This window comes from Engraulis encrasicolus, chromosome 16 (genome assembly GCF_034702125.1).
Source record: "Engraulis encrasicolus isolate BLACKSEA-1 chromosome 16, IST_EnEncr_1.0, whole genome shotgun sequence".
NCBI classification, from domain to species: domain Eukaryota; kingdom Metazoa; phylum Chordata; class Actinopteri; order Clupeiformes; family Engraulidae; genus Engraulis; species Engraulis encrasicolus.
Genome location: NC_085872.1, coordinates 30346492 through 30364424, shown reverse-complemented (window position 1 = coordinate 30364424; position 17933 = coordinate 30346492). Strand labels below are relative to the sequence as shown.

The window sequence follows — 17933 nt, the reverse complement described above, 5'->3', positions numbered from 1 at the left end:
TGCATGGGTTTAGGTGTGAAATTATGTATTGTACTGTGTAATAGTAATAGCAATAAGACTATGTAGGCTGTCAACATCTTCTAACGGACTCAACGACTCGTAACCCGGTCTTTGTTGCAAAGGGTGGATATCTGGGCAAAGCAGGTGAAATGCACAGAGCAAAGTGTCTGCCTTCTTGTGTGTCCTGAGTTGTAACAGTTTATAATAACGATGCATAAAAAGCATTATTAAGACTTAATTAATAATGAAAACATTTGTTTATGGTTTGGTCATCATTAGTTAATTATTCACTTAGTTTTATTAATGCTTTATAAAATATCTACAAATATTAAGTTCAAGATTTTACAAACCTTTTAACAGAATATTTTCATTCATCGACAATTTGTACATTTTTGGTAAATACAAGTATTAACATAACACTTACCACTCATTTACAACTACAGTGCCCTCCATTATTATTGGCACCCCTGGTTGAGATGTGTTTTTTAGCTTCCAATTATTATTATGTTTCTCTAAATAATATGGGACCTTAATGGAAAAAAAGAGAAAAATCCAACCTTCAATACAAGTGCATTTATTCAGTGGGGAAAAAATCCCACATAAAGAAATAATTATTTGACATCAAATAATGTGTGTCACAATTATTAGCACCCCTGTTGTTAATATTTTGTACAACCCCCTTTTGCCAACAAAACAGCACCTAATCTTCTCCTATAATGTTTCACAAGATGGGAAAAGACAGAAAGAGGGATCTTCAGCCATTCCTCTTTGCAGAATCTCTCTAAATCATCCAGAGACCTGGGTCCTCTCCTCTGTACTCTCCTCTTCAGCTCACCCCACAGGTTCTCAATGGGGTTGAGGTCTGGGGACTGAGATGGCCATGGGAGGAGCTTGATTTTGTGTCTGGTTAACCATTTCTGTGTAGATTTGGCCATATGTTTAGGGTCATTGTCTTGCTGAAAGACCCATTGACGACCCATCTTCAGCTTTTTGGCAGAGGGCAACAGATTTTGATTTAAAATGTCCTGGTATTTCAAAGCATTCATGATGCCATGCACCCTAACAAGCTTCCCAGGGCCTTTGGAAGCGAAACAGCCCCACAGCATCACTGACCCACCCCCATACTTCACAGTGGGTATGAGGTGCTTTTCAGCATGCGCATCTTTCGTGGCACGCCAGACCCACTTAGAGTGTTTGTTGCCAAAAAGCTCAATCTTGGTCTCATCTGACCAAAGCACACGGTCCCAGTTGAAGCCCCAATACCGCTGGGCGAACTCCAGACGTTTGCGTTTATGATTGTGGGTGAGGAAAGGTTTTCACCGTGCATGCCTCCCAAACAGCTTGTTGGCGTGTAGACAGCGCCTGATGGTTGATTTGGAGACTTTGTGACCCCAGGATGCTACCATTTGTTGTAATTCTGTAACAGTGAGCTTTGGAGATATTTTGATTTCTCTTACCATCCTCCTCACTGTGCGTGGTGGCAAAATAAACTTGGGTCCTCGTCCAGGCTTGTTTACCACTGTTCCAGTTGTTTTGAACTTCTTAATTATTCCTCTCACAGAAGATATGGGCAGCTGCAGTTGAGTGGCAATCTTCTTGTAGCCTCTGCCTGACCTGTGAAGGTCGACGCACATCTGCCTCACTTGTATGCTGTGTTCCTTTGTCTTTCCCATGTTTAAGAGTGGATAAGAGAAATGGCCTCGGTGTCACGTCATATTTATACCCCAGGGAAACAGGAAGTGATGAATTACTAATTAAATGTTCCTACATACTCTGGTAAACTTTGTAAACTACTGTAGAAATGACAGAAATGCTTCAATTATATTTATTTCCTGGGAATTGTTAAGGGTGCCAATAATTGTGGAACAGGTGATTTAATGAAAAATAATTATTTTTTAGTCAGGGATTTTTTTTATTTTCCTACAATTCATTTGAGTTGAAGGCTACATTTTCCTAAAATTTTCAGTGTGACAGTATTCTTCTGCAATAAACACTGAATTTATTTTAAGGCTTTTAACACATCTCAACCAGGGGTGCCAATAATTATGGAGGGCACTGTAAATGTTAATGTTTTGTTCATCATTAGGTGATTATTTACAAAGTTTTTATAATGCTTTTTCTATGCATCTCTTATTAGAAAGTGTTACCGTTTCTCTGTAACGAGGCCAGTTCATTGAACAGTACAGCTCTGTTATTACTGTTTTAGTCTAAACTAAATGTATCACAATAGAAACAAATCCATAGTTGTGATCAAGGGACCGATTTAACCTTAGCCCAGGTCTATGCTATAAAAGGACCGGATTGTCTCTTGGTCATAAATTAAAACGACACCAAGAATGTGTCTGTCTCTGGTGTAAATTAAAACGCACACAAAGAGTATCCCTCGGCCATAAATTAAAGGTTTTCATTGAGCTTAAGGTCAGGCTCCTCTCCATCCCAATAAAGTGTTTGCTCAACATTGACTGATTTACTAGGCTCTTTAGCCGTAAACTCTGCACTTTATACACTCTAGTAATGGGGCTTTCTGTGACCTCGGGCACATTTTTGATTCGGTGAATAAAAAGCAATGCATTCAAAGTTACATAGACATTCAGTATACACGCTGGTACACACCACAGTTTTCTGCCTGAAGTCTGTAGTTGTTTAGCTGTTTTGCTTCAAAAAGGGACTTGTTACTGTAGATGTCACAGTCAAAAAGGCTAAATGTGTCTGAAGCATCACGGTCATTGTAATTCTACAACTGTAGACCCAAACATGAAAGTATCCCAAAAAAATAAAAAAAATGCTCCCTCATTTTTTCCATAAAATGTATCCCTCATAAGAACAGTGCAATCTCTGCATTAGTTGTTGTTTCAGTAATTGATAGTCCTGCTTGTATTTGACTGTAAAGGAGTCCTTATTGCCCTGCCTTGTGTCCGAGGAGCTATCAGTGCATTATCTTTGCAGCTTGTTTGTGTTTGACAGTAATGAAGTGAGTAGATTTACTCGTATGACTCAGCATGGACCTCGGTACGCACAGTACTGTGCAGTAGCACTAGTCTCTTAAAGGGCACCTGGGGTCCAGCTTGAAGCTACACTCCGGTATGAGAAATCCAGACAGGTTGAAATGGCATTTACTCATTATGTTGCCAAATGCTGGAACCAGCTTCCTGTCCAAATTAGAATTGCCCTAACAGTATCTTGTGTTTAAAAGAAATTAAAATCGGCTTTACTTTCATCTGCCTTTGGTGATAGTTATCTACTATCTATAATACTTTCAACAATATATATATATTTTTTTATTTCTCCACTCATTAGCATATTGAATGACAGTTTTGTATGATGTGCTATATAAATCATTTTGATTGATTGATTGATTGATGACATGTCTGCCAGCAGTGGGCCTGTGATAAGGTTTAGGATGTGTGGCCTGTGTGAGTGTGTGTGTGTGCACATACGCGCGTGCGCGCGCGTGTGTGTGCAAAAATAAAACAGAGGGGGGGGGGGGGGGGGGGTGCATTTGATAAGACTGCCTCAGACCAAGTAAATTAATGGCTCCAGTGGTCTTTTTTGCCTTGTAAGTTTATTGAGGAAGGAGGTTTTTTCCTCCTCTATCAGATTCCCAGGCAGATTTATAGCCCTTCACTGCCTGCAGGAGCCTTTCAAGGTGACTTTGTCTCTCCGGCCTCTCTCTAGAGATTCAGCACAATGGCTTATCAGTTTGTTTTCTTTTTTATTGAATTCTACTGAATGGCTTTCCCAAGTCTGCCGAAATATTTCTCTGGCGATAGCGACGTTATCCGTCTCTGCCTGTCACTCTTCATCACTCTCGGCAGATCATAAAAAAACCTCAAAACATTCAGTTATCTCTGAACCTCAGGCACTCTGGCCCTCGTAGCACAGTAGACTGTCCGTCTATTGCATTAGTGATAATGAATTGGATCTGCCAGTTCATCTTCATTGACATGAGCAAATTGCGTTGTATTAGCTTTTTCGAGTCAGCAAGACTGTCTATAAATGGCAGTGCTTGTCCTTTTTATTTTTTTCTCATTTTGTGCCTATATTATGGTGACATCGCTGGAGCCTGCAGCCCTAAGTCCTGGCTGACAGCTTTTCCTGGGCGCAGGACAAAGTCATCTGAAAGGGCCCCCTACCCAATACGCACAATGTAATCGGAACCCAATTCTGTACCCCCTGTCTCCCAGGGCCCGGGTCACCATGCCCGTTTGGCCCCCTCTGTCGACGGCCCTGTTCCTGGCTCCCTGGTTCTCGTGGACGTAGACCATTATTATGTCGTGCGTCGGGTTGCTGCCGTGCCTGTCTGTGGCTCGTACCTGCGCTCAGGTGTCCTGGCAGGGTTATTTGATCTCGGGCCGCGGCACACTCTCTTAGACCAGGTGTTCCATTCCCTTCGGTGGTAATAAGATCCACGCGAGGACCTAAGACAAAGGCCCGTCGCCCTCCCTGCCATTCACCGCCGCCTGGCTACCCACACTGGTCAATGGAGACGCTACATAATTTTGACCAGCCGTCAAAGTCAGTTGATCATGCTCAATAATGTCTTTCCTTGCACATCAGCATGCAAGTAGGGTGCATTGCGCACGGCTACTGCCGAGCCTAAATGTCCACAGGGTCTCTGTGGGATGGCAAGACAGAGGAGTTATTAAAATTTAATTGTCATGAAACCGCTATGACCTTCGTGGTTATGGCATTGCAAGCATGAGTATGTGTTTTTTTGGGGGGGTGTTCCTTCCTAATATGGGGTGCATTTCTCGAAAGTGTAGTTGTTAACCAGTTATCAACTTGGATAGTTGCCATTGGGAAATTGCATTGCAAACAACAAAGTAGCTAACAGCTAGCAACTATGGTTTCGACAAAAGCACCCCAGGGGAGGTTCCTCCCTAATCAGAGCAGTGGCACAATTTAAAGGTCGTTTCTGTCCTTGTTGTTGTTCACCAGGTTGTGAGATGATTATGCAATGTAATCTCACGTTCATTATAACAGTCATGCTGACTGCATACGTTACTTAATCTCAACTCCATCTGTTCTTTTCAAGGCTTTAATCTCCATCTCAGCTCATCGATGCGCTTGTGCTTCTCTTACAGACGTGGAGTCTGAAGTTGGAACAGGAAGTCGAGAAGAACAAGATCCTGTCCGAGGCCCTGAAAACCGTAGCCACCGAGCACCACGAACTCGAGCAGTCTCTGAGAAGGGGCAGGAGGTCCCCGTCGCTGAGCACGGTTACCGAGGACGAGTTCTACGATGCGGTCTCCGGTGAGTGACCTTGGCAACTGCCTCAGGACCCTCCCTTCCTCTACTCCACTCCCTCCTCTACTACCCGCCCAGGAACTTGTTGTCATTGTTTTGTTTTTGTTTGTGGTACAGAGTTTTTTTTTCCCCTTCCTTGTCCCTTCAAGCGGTGTGATCGTCTAACAGTTTCATTAAAACTCCTTTCTTTCTGATCTTCACCCTGCACTCTGTCTCCTTTATCATTTCAGTGGTGTTTCTCTATCACTTTTCTATTAAATCCTCGTTCAACATTAGTCTATGCATCAGCACTGTAGTATGTTTGTACAGTATATTAATAAGTTACACTCTCGGCACAATTGGTAAAATAGCCAATTTCAGACAGACGTGGCACATTTGACCTTTTTCGAGAAAACAGATTTGTTCCATTGATCTAATTCCTTGGCGTCTGATTTAGGTGAAAGCGCACCATCCCTTCGGCACCAGTTAAGCATACGCTGGTTTATACACAGGATTCCTTCACTTGAAGCATTTAGGTCCTAGTGTTACTTGGCCAAGTTTCCATTCAATAAAGCATTACCTTACTCTCAGTGTGGAACTGCACATCCTTTATATGGAATAGATGCTTTGTAGCACTCCGCTCCCAGACAATTCATTGAAATGTAAAAATATTTGTTCTGAGAATATGGCCATTACATTAGCTATGGGTTTTTTCCCCCGCCGATGACATCACCTGGATATATTAAGGTCATCAACCATTGTATTGATTGCAGAAATCACTGAATTCATAACAGACTTTTATTTTTTGACTCCATTGTGGATAGCACAGAGAAGACCACGAGAAGAAAAGAGTGGGAGAGAGGCAGGGTAGGGTTGGGAAATTATCCAGGCCAGTAAAGGGGCCGAACTATAGGTACCGTATGTATTATAGTTGCTGACTGTCAATGATAAAAAATAAGGGAGACTTCATTGAGGTGGGGGGGGTGTGGGGGTCCTCCCCCAGAAAGTTTTGCATTTCTTAGATGTAATATCCTGCATTTTAAAGTCTCGTGTCCTGTTTCAGCTCTGTACAAAACTCATACTTTTATCTCTAAATTCCGAAAATCTGTATTTGAAGGGGCTTGTGGGGGGCCAGAGCCTTGCTGTCCAAGGGCCACATCTGTCTCCAGGGCCGTCATTTGAATAGCCCTGCAGTAGCGTGATGCACCCCTTCAACACCATAACAGAATTATTCATGTTCATCATTATTATTCTGTGCAGCTGTACAAGTAAAATGAATGTCCTTTCAAACGCTCAATAACAAGTTAATTACATGCAATAGACATCCTTCCTGTGACTTCGTATCCATTGCACGTCGACTAGCATTTCCTACCGAACGTAAACCTAAGCATCAAGTCGGTTCAGGCACCTGGGCTTTGGAGTTTTCCCACATCAGATAAACACATCAGGCAGTGTTTGCCCCCCCCCCCCCCCAGCCCCCCCCCCCCCCCCCCCCCCCCCCCCCCCCGCCCCCCCCCCCCCCCCCCCCCAAGGCCCAACTTGTTTGGTGGTAGCTCCATCCCAAGGAACCTAGCTGCTACAGGCTGCGCTAGGCGAGAGAACAGAGCTGTCAGTGGAGAGCAGTTTCTCGTTACCGCTGGGACCCACAGCAACAGCTGATTTGGGAGCAGCTCACTCTCTCTCTCTCTCTCCCTCTCCATTCTCTAATCTGTAGCATCACAGCCGACAAAGAACAAAAACACAAGAACAATTCCCTTTCCCCCGATCACTCACGAGGGACATGTGGGCCCTTGGTAGGGGCCCCGTCGGAGGAAGTGACATAGCTGGGCTGGCGTCTGATTGGAACACTATCCTCCCAGGTGGGGTTTCATTGACTGCGAGGTGGGAGGGGTTTAATTTTGGCCGCTTGGCTGTGTGCCGTGGTGGAGTATGTGGTTGCAGGTAGCAGGTGGCGGCTTACGGTGTTGAAGTGAGCTTGCTCTCTCTATCCTGCCCTCTCCCTCCCTCTCTCTCTCTCTCTCTCTCTCTCTCTCTCTCTCTGTCCCCGTTTCTCTGTCTCTCGCTCTCTCTCTGTATTTGGTTCACTGTCTTCCGTGCACGTCCGGCTCGGCTCGGCTTGGCTGTGCGTGACCCTGTATGTACCCTCCTGTGCCTCCCCGCCCTGCCCTGCCCTGCTGCCCTGCAGACAGCGAGTCCGAGCGTTCTCTGAGCGGCTTCCTGTCACTGGCCGGAGAGTCCTTCGACGAGGGCGCACAAGAGCAGCCCCCTCATCAACACCACCACCACCCCCACCATCACAACACCACCACTGCCAGCGCCAGCGGCCACCGCTGCAAGGGTCACGGCAGGATGTCAGACGGGGGAAAGGAAGGCAGTCAGAAGGGGCATTGCAATGGAGTCAAAAGGCACAGGTGAGCTTGGCCCTATAGTCTGTTGTACTGTGTGTGTGTGTGTGTGTGTGTGTGTGTGTGTGTGTGTGTGTGTGTGTGTGTGTGTGTGTGTGTGTGTGTGTGTGTGTGTGTGCGTGTGCGTGTGTGTGTGTGTGTGTGTGTGTGTGTGTGTGTGTGTGTGTGTTGTGAGCAAGTGCGAGTGTGTGTGTGTGTGCGCGAGTACAAGTGTGTGCGGGCGTGCGTGCGTGCGTGTGTGTGTGTGTGTTGTAACTAGGTTGTTTCATTTGCCTGAGGGTTTGGCTTTTTTGTCTTCACTTTTTGCAGCAGTGCAATAAGTTTTGACTCCCTAAGCAAGAAACGTATTAGTTCATGTGAATGTATTGACTCAGGTTTTTTTTTTATGAGAGATGGTGCGGAGGGTTGGTTTAGCACATGCAGTTTCCTCACTTTGCTTGCTAGAAACAAGTTCACATCGACAGTTTTTTTTCGGTTTTTCTTTTTTCATTATTGTTATCGCGGCTCCTGTCACTGGGGTGTGTGTGCCGAAACCCAACTGAGAGAAACAAGTGCCGATGCACAGTAATGCGACACCACCTCTCAGGCGCTCGCATGTCTTATTTTTCCAGGTGTGTGTTTTTGTGCGAGGATGCAGACCCAAGAGAAATGCTCAGCGTTTTCCCCCTAGAACAGAGTAGGCAGGGCCTGTGTGTTTATGTTGCTCTGCCAATGCTCTGAGCTACTCCGCTCGCGGAGACATCATTGCTGTGGAGACCACTGGCACCTCACACACACACACGCACACACCCCTCCAACCCCTTCTGTCTTAATCCAGTGAGCAAATGGTGAATTATTTAGAGTGCTTGTTTAGCATCAGCCTTGGTGGATGGAGACTTGGCAGACTTAGATAAAGACAGAGAGATGGAGAGAGTATGTAAGGAAGAAGAGAGAGAGAGAGAAAGACAGCGAGAGCGAGAGAAGGGAGAGAAGAAAGAGAGCAGCGATGGAAGAGTTTGTGAAAGATTGATGAAAAGGCTGACTGGGTACAACTGTAAGCCGTGTCAGTCTGTGGCATGATATCCCATGCTGATGGAGGAATAGATGATGTGACTTTGTTGTGCTTTGAGACATCATTCTTCATACTGTGCAGGTCCTCCTCTGTGTTGTGTGTGCACTGCAATTATTATTTAAGTCAGTAGACTCCGCTTTTGTTTTGCCTGTGCCTGTGTGTTCGCTTTGTTTTGTTTTGCTTAGAGTTGTTGCATCATTAGGGAGGACGTTCTGTTTTTCGCATTTCCATATGTATTTACTTTCACACTCTTAATGACTTCTGAGATTTTGGAATCATGTTTTTTTCATATCTTTTGGATGGCTTCCCTCTCCCATACACACGCTTTTATGAACTTTACCGGTACCCCATTCCCCAACCCCCTGGCCTATCCAGACCAACTTCACCCCGTGTAGGAGATTCATTCACAGATCTGCACAAAATTCACGTGCACACGAGTCACATGAGAACTGGGTAGACGCAGGCAGACACAGACTGTTCATCAGCTTGGGTGTCGTGTGTCTCTTTCCAGAGATCCTGCGTCCACAGAGCACATTTGTTTTTCTCTGTTACGCTAGCAGTTGTCGGGTCTTCTAATTGTGGTAGTCATGGCGCAGAGACTGCAGCGGCCCGTGACACATCTTCATGTTCTGAAATCACCTGCAAGACACCAGTGGCTGTTGCAAAATATTGTAAAATATATGGTTTTGCATAAAGTAGACCTTTTTTTACCCTGCTGCTTAAATCACCCGAATGCAATTCAACTTGTGTGTTTTAAATTGTCCGTAACATTTTGAGTTAAATATTTTGCCACAAACGAATGCGCAATCTGAACAAAGTTGTCTCCAATGGTGATGTTGGCACAAGCTTGGCATTGCTGTCCACTTCCTATCACCCAAATACCAGCAATCACCTCAGCCAGGTGTATCTCTGTAAAGGTGATGGTTTAACAAAAAATGAAGAACTAGGAAACCAAGCGCTTTAACTGGTGTGCCATTTTATAGCTCTCAGCAGTTTCTTTGAATTGGAAAGAAGAGCAAAGGAAAGAACAGGAGAGGAATATTCTTACACAAAAATACAGAGTTTTGGTCCATTTACTCGAAGGCTCAGTGGAAGGCTAATTTATACTCAGGATTATGTATGCAGAGTCTCTAAAGAGTTGCCAGAGAGTTGTGCAAGCTCCTTTACATTGTACACCCCCAGAGAGGGCTTGGTCAACTGTTCCCTGTTCCCTATTTGGCAGTCCGTAATGCTGACTTATCATGCATGTTTAATTTCACTCCACAGCTACATTAATTTGCGAAAATGCAAGCATCATATCCCTCTCTGTATCATTGTGGAAAATGTTTGCCAAATTCAAATCCAATAGGCCCCCAAAGGAAATACAGTTGCTGTGCATGACGCAGTTTGGGGCGTTTGTGCTGGGAGTAAGAGCTTAGGGTAATGGTGACTAAACATTTCCTGCTTGAAGTATGTACGGTAGCGATATACATCATAGCATTTTCTTTGTACATTGAAATCATTTGTATTTTCCCTCTGTCTCCCTTCACCTCTGGCGCACACACACACACACACACACACACACACACACACACACACACACACACACACACACACACACACACACACACACACACACACGCCCACCTTTCCCTCTTATGCAGGAGGTCGTGTTTGCCCGCTCCCATGTTCTCCAGGAATGATGTCAGCATCTGGAGCATCCTCAAGAAGTGCATTGGCATGGTGAGAGCCAGCTGTAAAGATTTACACCACGCACAGTGGCCCTCTCTGGCCCATAACTTACACTTGCATAAATAATGTAGGGCCCTGCGAGTGCCAAAAGGCCTCTTTTTATACATCATTAATCATATTTAAGCATATGCATAGGATTTAATGGTATACTTTTAACGGTCCTCGCGCCAAGAGAGAGAGGCGGTTGAGAGACCATTCATAAAAGCTTCATGATTAATAAACCCGCTTAAGTATTCCATCAGCTGAAATTTTAGGGAAAAAAATAGAAATGTTACCAAAAAAACCCTCAGAACAGAGGATTTATGCGTGTGCAGACACAGTGTTGTCCCAGATTGACACTCTCCAGAGTCTCTATCGCTCGCGATGAGATAATATTATCTTTTGGCTTATGTAATATTTTATGAAGTCTAACAGTCTTGTTAATGTGCAAAATGTACTATATCAACTTGAGTGTGTTAAGTATATCCTATATGTACTCCACGGCACATATTGTTTGTAGCCCTGAAGCACTAAAAGGCCTGCTCTCTCTTCTTTCATTTGCGATTTTCATTTCCTTTTCCTGTCATGAAAACCTTTCTCAGGAGCTCTCCAAAATCGCCATGCCGGTGGTCCTCAACGAGCCCCTGAGCTTCCTGCAGAGGCTGACCGAGTACATGGAGCACACATACCTCATCCACCAGGCCAACACGTCCACAGACTCCATCGAGAGGATGAAGGTCAGTAGTACAGTACTCTAGTACCGACCAAAAGTCCCGCCATAGTGAGCAGCAGATGGCATCAGGCTGCCAACCAACAGGGACTTACTGAGTGTGACAATTGCCTCAGAGGCCAGTTGCCTTGCCAGTGAGATGGGTGCCTACCGTGCGCTGTTTGTTTGTGACAGCCGGGCCTCAGGTAAACAGGTTGAAAGGCCACCGGAAGAAAACATGCAGGCATGTTGGGTATTTCCCTCCTCTTCCTCCTCCTCCTCGTCCTCCTCCTCCGGCTGAGCTGGCGGTTAGCCCCGTTACCAGTGTTGCCAGATTGGGCTGTTTCCCGCCCAATTGGGCTGCTTACGATGGCCGTGCGCGGGAAAAAATGGCATCTAGCAGAAAAACCCGCCCAATTTTTGCCGTAGAAATCAATAGAATTGGGCGGGATTTCGTGCTTCTAGGCAGGTTTTGAGCATTTTTTGGGATGGAAATCATCAGCCTCATCTGGCAACCCTGCCCGCTACCTACCAGTACCACTCGTGGCACAGCACAGTAGGGTTTCCAAACGTGCGTCTTTAGGACGGACCGTCCATCTTTTCAGTGCCTTGTCCGGCGTCCGGTACAGCATTACGCTGGACACCTGCTTGATTAAAATGCATTAAAAACCATGTACATGAAATTGCATCTAAGAAATGCACATTTTCTTGAGGGAGGACCCCCAGACAAACCTTCCCATCCAAAAATATGTCTGCGTTTTTACTCTGGCGGAGATGGTCACCCTACATGACACTGCTAGAGAAGGCCGCTGCGGCGTAGGCCAGGCCAGGCTAGGCTAGAGAGTGGGTCAGAGCCGCGTGAGAGCAGCGGGCTTGATCTATAATTCAGTGCCGTATTCATGCTGACGGGCCGGGACAGGTAAGCGAAGGTGGTGTTGACAGACTTTTGTGTCTCTAACCCACCCCCTCTTGCTTCACTTTTTCACCATCCACCCTCCACCAAACACCATCTTCCTCCTTTCTTCTTTAACACTCTAATCACCCTCCACCCCACACCCCTCCTTCCTTGTAACCAAATTATTCAGGGATGCGTTTAATTACCGTAACATGTGTTGTTACTTGTTTTTATGTTTTCACTACTAATGTTTTTCTCTTTTTGTCTTCACTGTGATTTTATGCTTTCTATTTTTCTTTACTAATTTTAACATGTATTGTTCTTAGCTACGTTGGTATTATTACTATTATTACTTTTGTCATTTTTATTTATTTGCAAGGACCATCTTTATTACTTGTGAAGCACATTGAGTTGCCTCGTTGTATGAAATGGGCTTTACAAATAAGCCTTGCCTTGCCTTGCAGTGTGTGGCAGCGTTTGCTGTGTCCGCGGTCGCCTCTCAGTGGGAGAGGACCGGGAAGCCTTTCAACCCTCTGCTGGGGGAAACCTACGAGCTGATCAGGTGGGTGAAACTGGCAGGCCACCAGGCACCACATGCATACTCACTTTTCCATGAATCAGACACTGCCATCTGCACACACACACACACACACACACACACACACACACACACACACACACACACACACACACACACACACACACACACACACACACACACACACACTGAACCAGATCCCATAGATAAAAAACAGAAACTTTTATTTACCTGGGCTTTCATTTGGAGGACATTTCTACGTATATTGTGGACATTGTTTAAAGCAGGCATGTTGCCTGCATGCATGTTAGACCGAGTGAGGAAGAATGAGGTGTGACATTTTGTCTTTGCACAATTGAATTCATGTAATAAATTAGCATTAACGTACTTCCCTAACCACTAGCAACCCTCATTTTCCTCCTGACAGGGCAAATAGTAAGATCTTTAAGTTACCAGTGTGGTCCATTCTGCACTGTGGGCCACTTGCGCACTAATATGCTTACTTTTTACCTGTCCTCACACAGAGACGACCTGGGCTTCAGGTGGATGTCGGAGCAGGTGAGCCACCACCCTCCCGTGAGTGCCTTCTGTGCAGAGGGGCTGGAGAACGACTTTGTGTTCCACGGCTCCATCTACCCCAAGCTTAAGTTTTGGGGCAAGAGTGTGGAGGCCGAGCCCAAAGGCAGCATCACCCTGGAGCTCCCCAAGTGAGCACTTTGTAACATTTTTGTGACAATTGCTACGTTTACATGACGTTTTTTTAAATTCCTAATTAATAATTTCGAATTAAATAGTTCCATCGATTTTACTTTGATCTTTCATTTAATTCCGAATTGTGAAGTGTTTACATGACGTTTTCAAAGCAGAATTAAGCTCTATTCAGAATTAAAGTGAGTTTGAATTGAAACAGTTATGTAAACGTAGCCATTGACTTTTTGGTAACACTTTTGTCACAGGGATTTTTTTCTTTTTCATTTTTTGTTTTCTGTGTATTCTTTAATTTATTTGCCGATCAATAGTATCTCAAGCATTGTATTTCAGTGAATTACAATATTTGTTCTTTGCACATTTCAGTGTTTCATTCTTCCTATGTGTGTTTCGTTCTTCCCATAGACACAAAGAGGCTTATACCTGGACCAATCCTACGTGCTGTGTTCACAACATCATTGTTGGACAGCTGTGGATTGAGCAGTATGGCAACGTGGAAGTCATCAATCACAAGTAAGAACAAACTGCTTCAGCTATTTACTCATTTTTGTGTGCAAATGGATAGTGAAAGATATGACGTCAAATGTTTGAAAGAATTGTACTGGTTTGACATGCCTATTATATTTGGTGGGTAACTAATTTGTGTTTTTTTTTTGTTTTTAAAGAACCGGAGAGAAATGTTGTTTGAACTTCAAGTCGTGTGGCATTTTTGGGAAAGAGCTCCACAAAGTTGAAGGCTACATATATGACAAAAGGTAACTTGCTAACCAAGGACCCTTATAAATTGCATTATGTAACTCTTAATTTTAATAGTTCACTATTACAATGGATCTACCACATTAGGTACAGTGTAATAACCAGTGTAACAATATTTAATACCCTGTAATACCTGTGTAATACCAGTGTGTACCAACCCTAACCCTAACCCTAGATGTAAGTACAAAATTGGTACATGGTGTTACACTGGTAGTACATGGTATTACATGGTATTAAATATTGTTACACTGGTTATTACACTGTGCCTAATGTGGTAGATCCACTGTAATAGTGAACTATTAGAATAAAATGTAACCTTGCATTATGTTCAAATGTCATCATTACCATCAACGTATAGGGAAACAAAAGAGGAATTGCAGACGAGACAATTCCCTAAAATAACCAGAACTGTGTCTATTTTTAATGACTAACACCATATCTGATCATTTGATCAATATCCAATAACTCAACACAGCAAGAAGAAGATCTGTGCGATCTATGGGAAGTGGACAGAGTGCCTTTATACAGTGGACCCAGCCACCTATGATGCCCACAAGAAAGCCGACAAGAAGAATGAGGACAAGAAGAGCAGCAAACAGGTGCAGTGGTGTGCTGGAGTAAAGGGCTGTAGCTGAAAAGCAGATTCTGGTGTGTGGGTGCATGCATGTGTGTGTCGGGGTATTTTGTGTGTGGATTTGTCCATGTGTGTGGCTGGCTGGCTTGGTGTGTGCGTGCGTGCCCGTGTGCGTGCCCGTGTGCGTGCGTGTCCGTGTGCGTGCGTGCGTGTGTGTCCGTGTGCGTGCGTGCGTGTGTGTCTGTGTGTGTGTCCGTGTCCGTGCCCATGTCTCTTGGTTTGTCTGTGTGTCTGTGTGTGAGCGTGTACATGTGCCTGTGCGTGTGTCGGTGTCTGTCTGCCTGTCTGTCTGTGCGGCGTTGCATTATTAACGCGATGTCACGGTGTGGTGGTTCCTCTGGCCTTGAACCCTCCAGCACGTGGACGAAGAGCCGGTGGAGATGCCTCCGCCAGACGCGGAGACGGTGCAGGTCATCCCGGGCAGCGAGCTCGTCTGGAGGATATCCCCTCGACCAGAGAACTCCGCACAGGTGATTCATGCAGACCCATAACACACACACACACGCACGCAAGCACGCACTCACCTTTACAGTGCAGTGCAGTGCATTCTCTAAGCCCCTGAGGAGTTAGTGCACATTGCACTAGTGCCATGTGTTTTGAATCCTACAGTGTAGTTTTTTTTATTATTATATCTAGAAAAGACCAGCTGTCACAGTTAGACTACCTCTGCCTTCGTTACAGATTACTTTCCCTGCTGAACATACCGGTATTACTTTCATATACACTACCGGTCAAAAGTTTGGGGTCACCACATTTTCCTCCCACAATGCTTCTTTCTGACAGTTAAGCTTATTCCTTTTCAATTTCAGTTCTGGTATAAAATCAGTGTATAGAGTAATTGTTCCTTGAAAATAATGCATGCAACAAATAAGCAATTTGATATTGGAAAAAGTAACTGTTGAATGGATTTACTTGTATAGACAAACCAAAATGTATCACTAACTTTTGACTAATCAAAGTGTACCTTTACGAAGGTAGTGTCTAGTCTGGTGTACTAATCAAAGTGTAGACTCCTTTGGCATTAATAATAGCCAGTTGCGGTTCTACAGATTCATTCCTTGGATGAGATGAGGTCCAGAATTGCCCATGAGTTCTATGAGCCCCATGCATGCAAAAGTTGATGTCTGCTCCTGTCAATTCATACAATGCCGGATGATATACACATCATTTGAAAGAGGAGAATCTACACTTTCCAACGATGTATGGCACTGGCTTGCACACTAAAACATCGCTGAGACAATGGATTGTGCATTCATAAGTAGGTTCATTCTGATGGCTAGAAAATCATGCAGCTACTTTGACTTGAATTTGTGGACGAGGTGGCAACTCAACAAATGTCATACACCTACCATTGGAAAGGGCAGACACTGAGCTTTCCAATAGTTCCATGCATTCTCTGATAAACCAAAGAAATGTCTGTAGAAAAATGGACTAAAACACGTATTTCTATGTAATAAATGGGTGAAAAAGCTTGGTTAGATTTCACTCTTCTGTCCAGTTTAACCAATTTTATGGGTAATCAAACCTTTTTTCACCTGTGGCTGTTCAGTACTTTCCATTCATTTCAAGCTATTCAAAAGATGTTTGCGACTTGAATTCCAAACAGATAACTGGAAAAATGAAGGTGACCCCAAACTTTTGAACGGTAGTGTATGACTATGAATAATTCGATGACCATCATTATTATATAATAGAGAGAGTAGAAGTCCACACTCTTCACTCTTTAGCTCCGACTGTAAGGTTTGTTCAAGACATGTGAATGTGAGTAGGAGCTGCTGTGTGTGGACTTGTACTTTTTCTATTGTCAGATACGCCTTTGTCCTGCACCTGGAGGAGTTACTGCACATTGCACTAGTGCCATGTGTTTTGAATCCTACAGTGTAGTTTTTTTTATTATTATATTTAGAAAAGACCAGCTGTCACAGTTAGACTATCTCTGCCTTCGTTACAGATTACTTTCCCTGCTGAACATATTACATTCATACTTGATGATGATGATAACTCCATGACCATCATTATTATATAATAGAGAGAGTAAAAGTCCACTCTCTGCAGCTCCGACTGTGAGGTTTATTCAAGACGTACAACATTTCAGGCATGTGAATGTGAGTAGGAGCTGCTGTGTGTGGACTTGTACTTTTTCTATTGTCAGATACGCCTTTGTCCTACACCTGGCCTCTGGCCTCAGCCAAGTGGGACGTGCATACCTTTACTCTTCTGAAGCAGCATTATTATATTCATACTACAGAACAACACTTAACACAACGTAGAAGTGAAACAGTTGTTTTGTTGTTACAACTAAGTAAAGATAATGTGCAATGTTTCTGGTCCCTCTTCCTCAGTTCTATGCCTTCTCAACGTTTGCCATGCAACTGAATGAGCTGGAGAAGGAGATGGAGGAGAACCTGCCCAGGACAGACTGCCGTCTCAGACCAGATATCCGCGCCATGGAGAACGGAGACATAGGTGGGCTTGTCTGATAAAAAAAAAATATATATTAATATCCATAACTTTTATTTCTACCGTTGTGGTATAAATGGAGAATACAAAAAGAAAGAGATATATGCTTCAGATGTAGAAAACGTGCTCTCAGTGCATTGACAGATGTCTTATGGCAGTGTATCGCCAAAGATGAGGGATATGCTGAGTAAAGGTATCCCAGATTCCTTAAGAGTACAGTGTCTGGGCCCTACCATGGCGCTAACGGTAGGGCACTCGTCTGCTACGCGGCTGACCCAGGTTCGATTCCAGCTCGGGTCCTTTGCCGACCCTTCCCTGTCTGTCTCTCTCCACTCACTTTCTGTCCAACTCTTCACTGCACTATCATAACGTCACCTTCTTAAAATAATCGCCTAAGTCATTTTTTTCCAGGTTTGTCAGGGAACACTAAAACTCCCTCAGAAAGGGGGAGGACATGAATTAGGCGAAAACGTGAACTTGACCAAAAAATGACTTAGGCGATTATTTTAAGAAGGTGACGATAATAAAAGTTGAAAATGCCCCCCAAAAAATATTAATTTTAAAAAAAGGTTAAGTGTTTGAGGGACACCTCTGAAGTGGGGTCATCATCAAAATAAGATGTAGTTCTATATAGACCGGATTGAAGATTGTTGTGCATGACCTGGCACTTAAAAGTGCCCTGTGACTGCCTCTTAGATGGGCATGAAAGTGCATTACACAATTTCATATATTTTATGGCAGTCTAACAGCTGACGTTTTAGTAGGAAGTACCATGCATAACATAATTAATTGCACACTCGTTCCCACCTGGTGTTATACATTTATATTTACTCACTGATGT

General features: G+C 44.1%; 1 protein-coding gene across 1 annotated transcript in view; it reads left to right on the top strand.

Moving 5' to 3' along the window:
• LOC134465598 (oxysterol-binding protein-related protein 1-like) overlaps positions 1-17933 on the top strand; it is a 37230-nt gene that overhangs the window by 16537 nt on the left and 2760 nt on the right. The window contains exons 16-26 of the mRNA XM_063219350.1: positions 5085-5253; positions 7412-7637; positions 10326-10404; positions 10995-11129; positions 12461-12558; positions 13059-13241; positions 13648-13755; positions 13908-13997; positions 14474-14597; positions 14989-15102; positions 16975-17098. Of these exons, the coding sequence (XP_063075420.1) occupies positions 5085-5253; positions 7412-7637; positions 10326-10404; positions 10995-11129; positions 12461-12558; positions 13059-13241; positions 13648-13755; positions 13908-13997; positions 14474-14597; positions 14989-15102; positions 16975-17098 (1450 nt within the window). The remainder of the gene's footprint in view (positions 1-5084; positions 5254-7411; positions 7638-10325; positions 10405-10994; positions 11130-12460; positions 12559-13058; positions 13242-13647; positions 13756-13907; positions 13998-14473; positions 14598-14988; positions 15103-16974; positions 17099-17933) is intronic.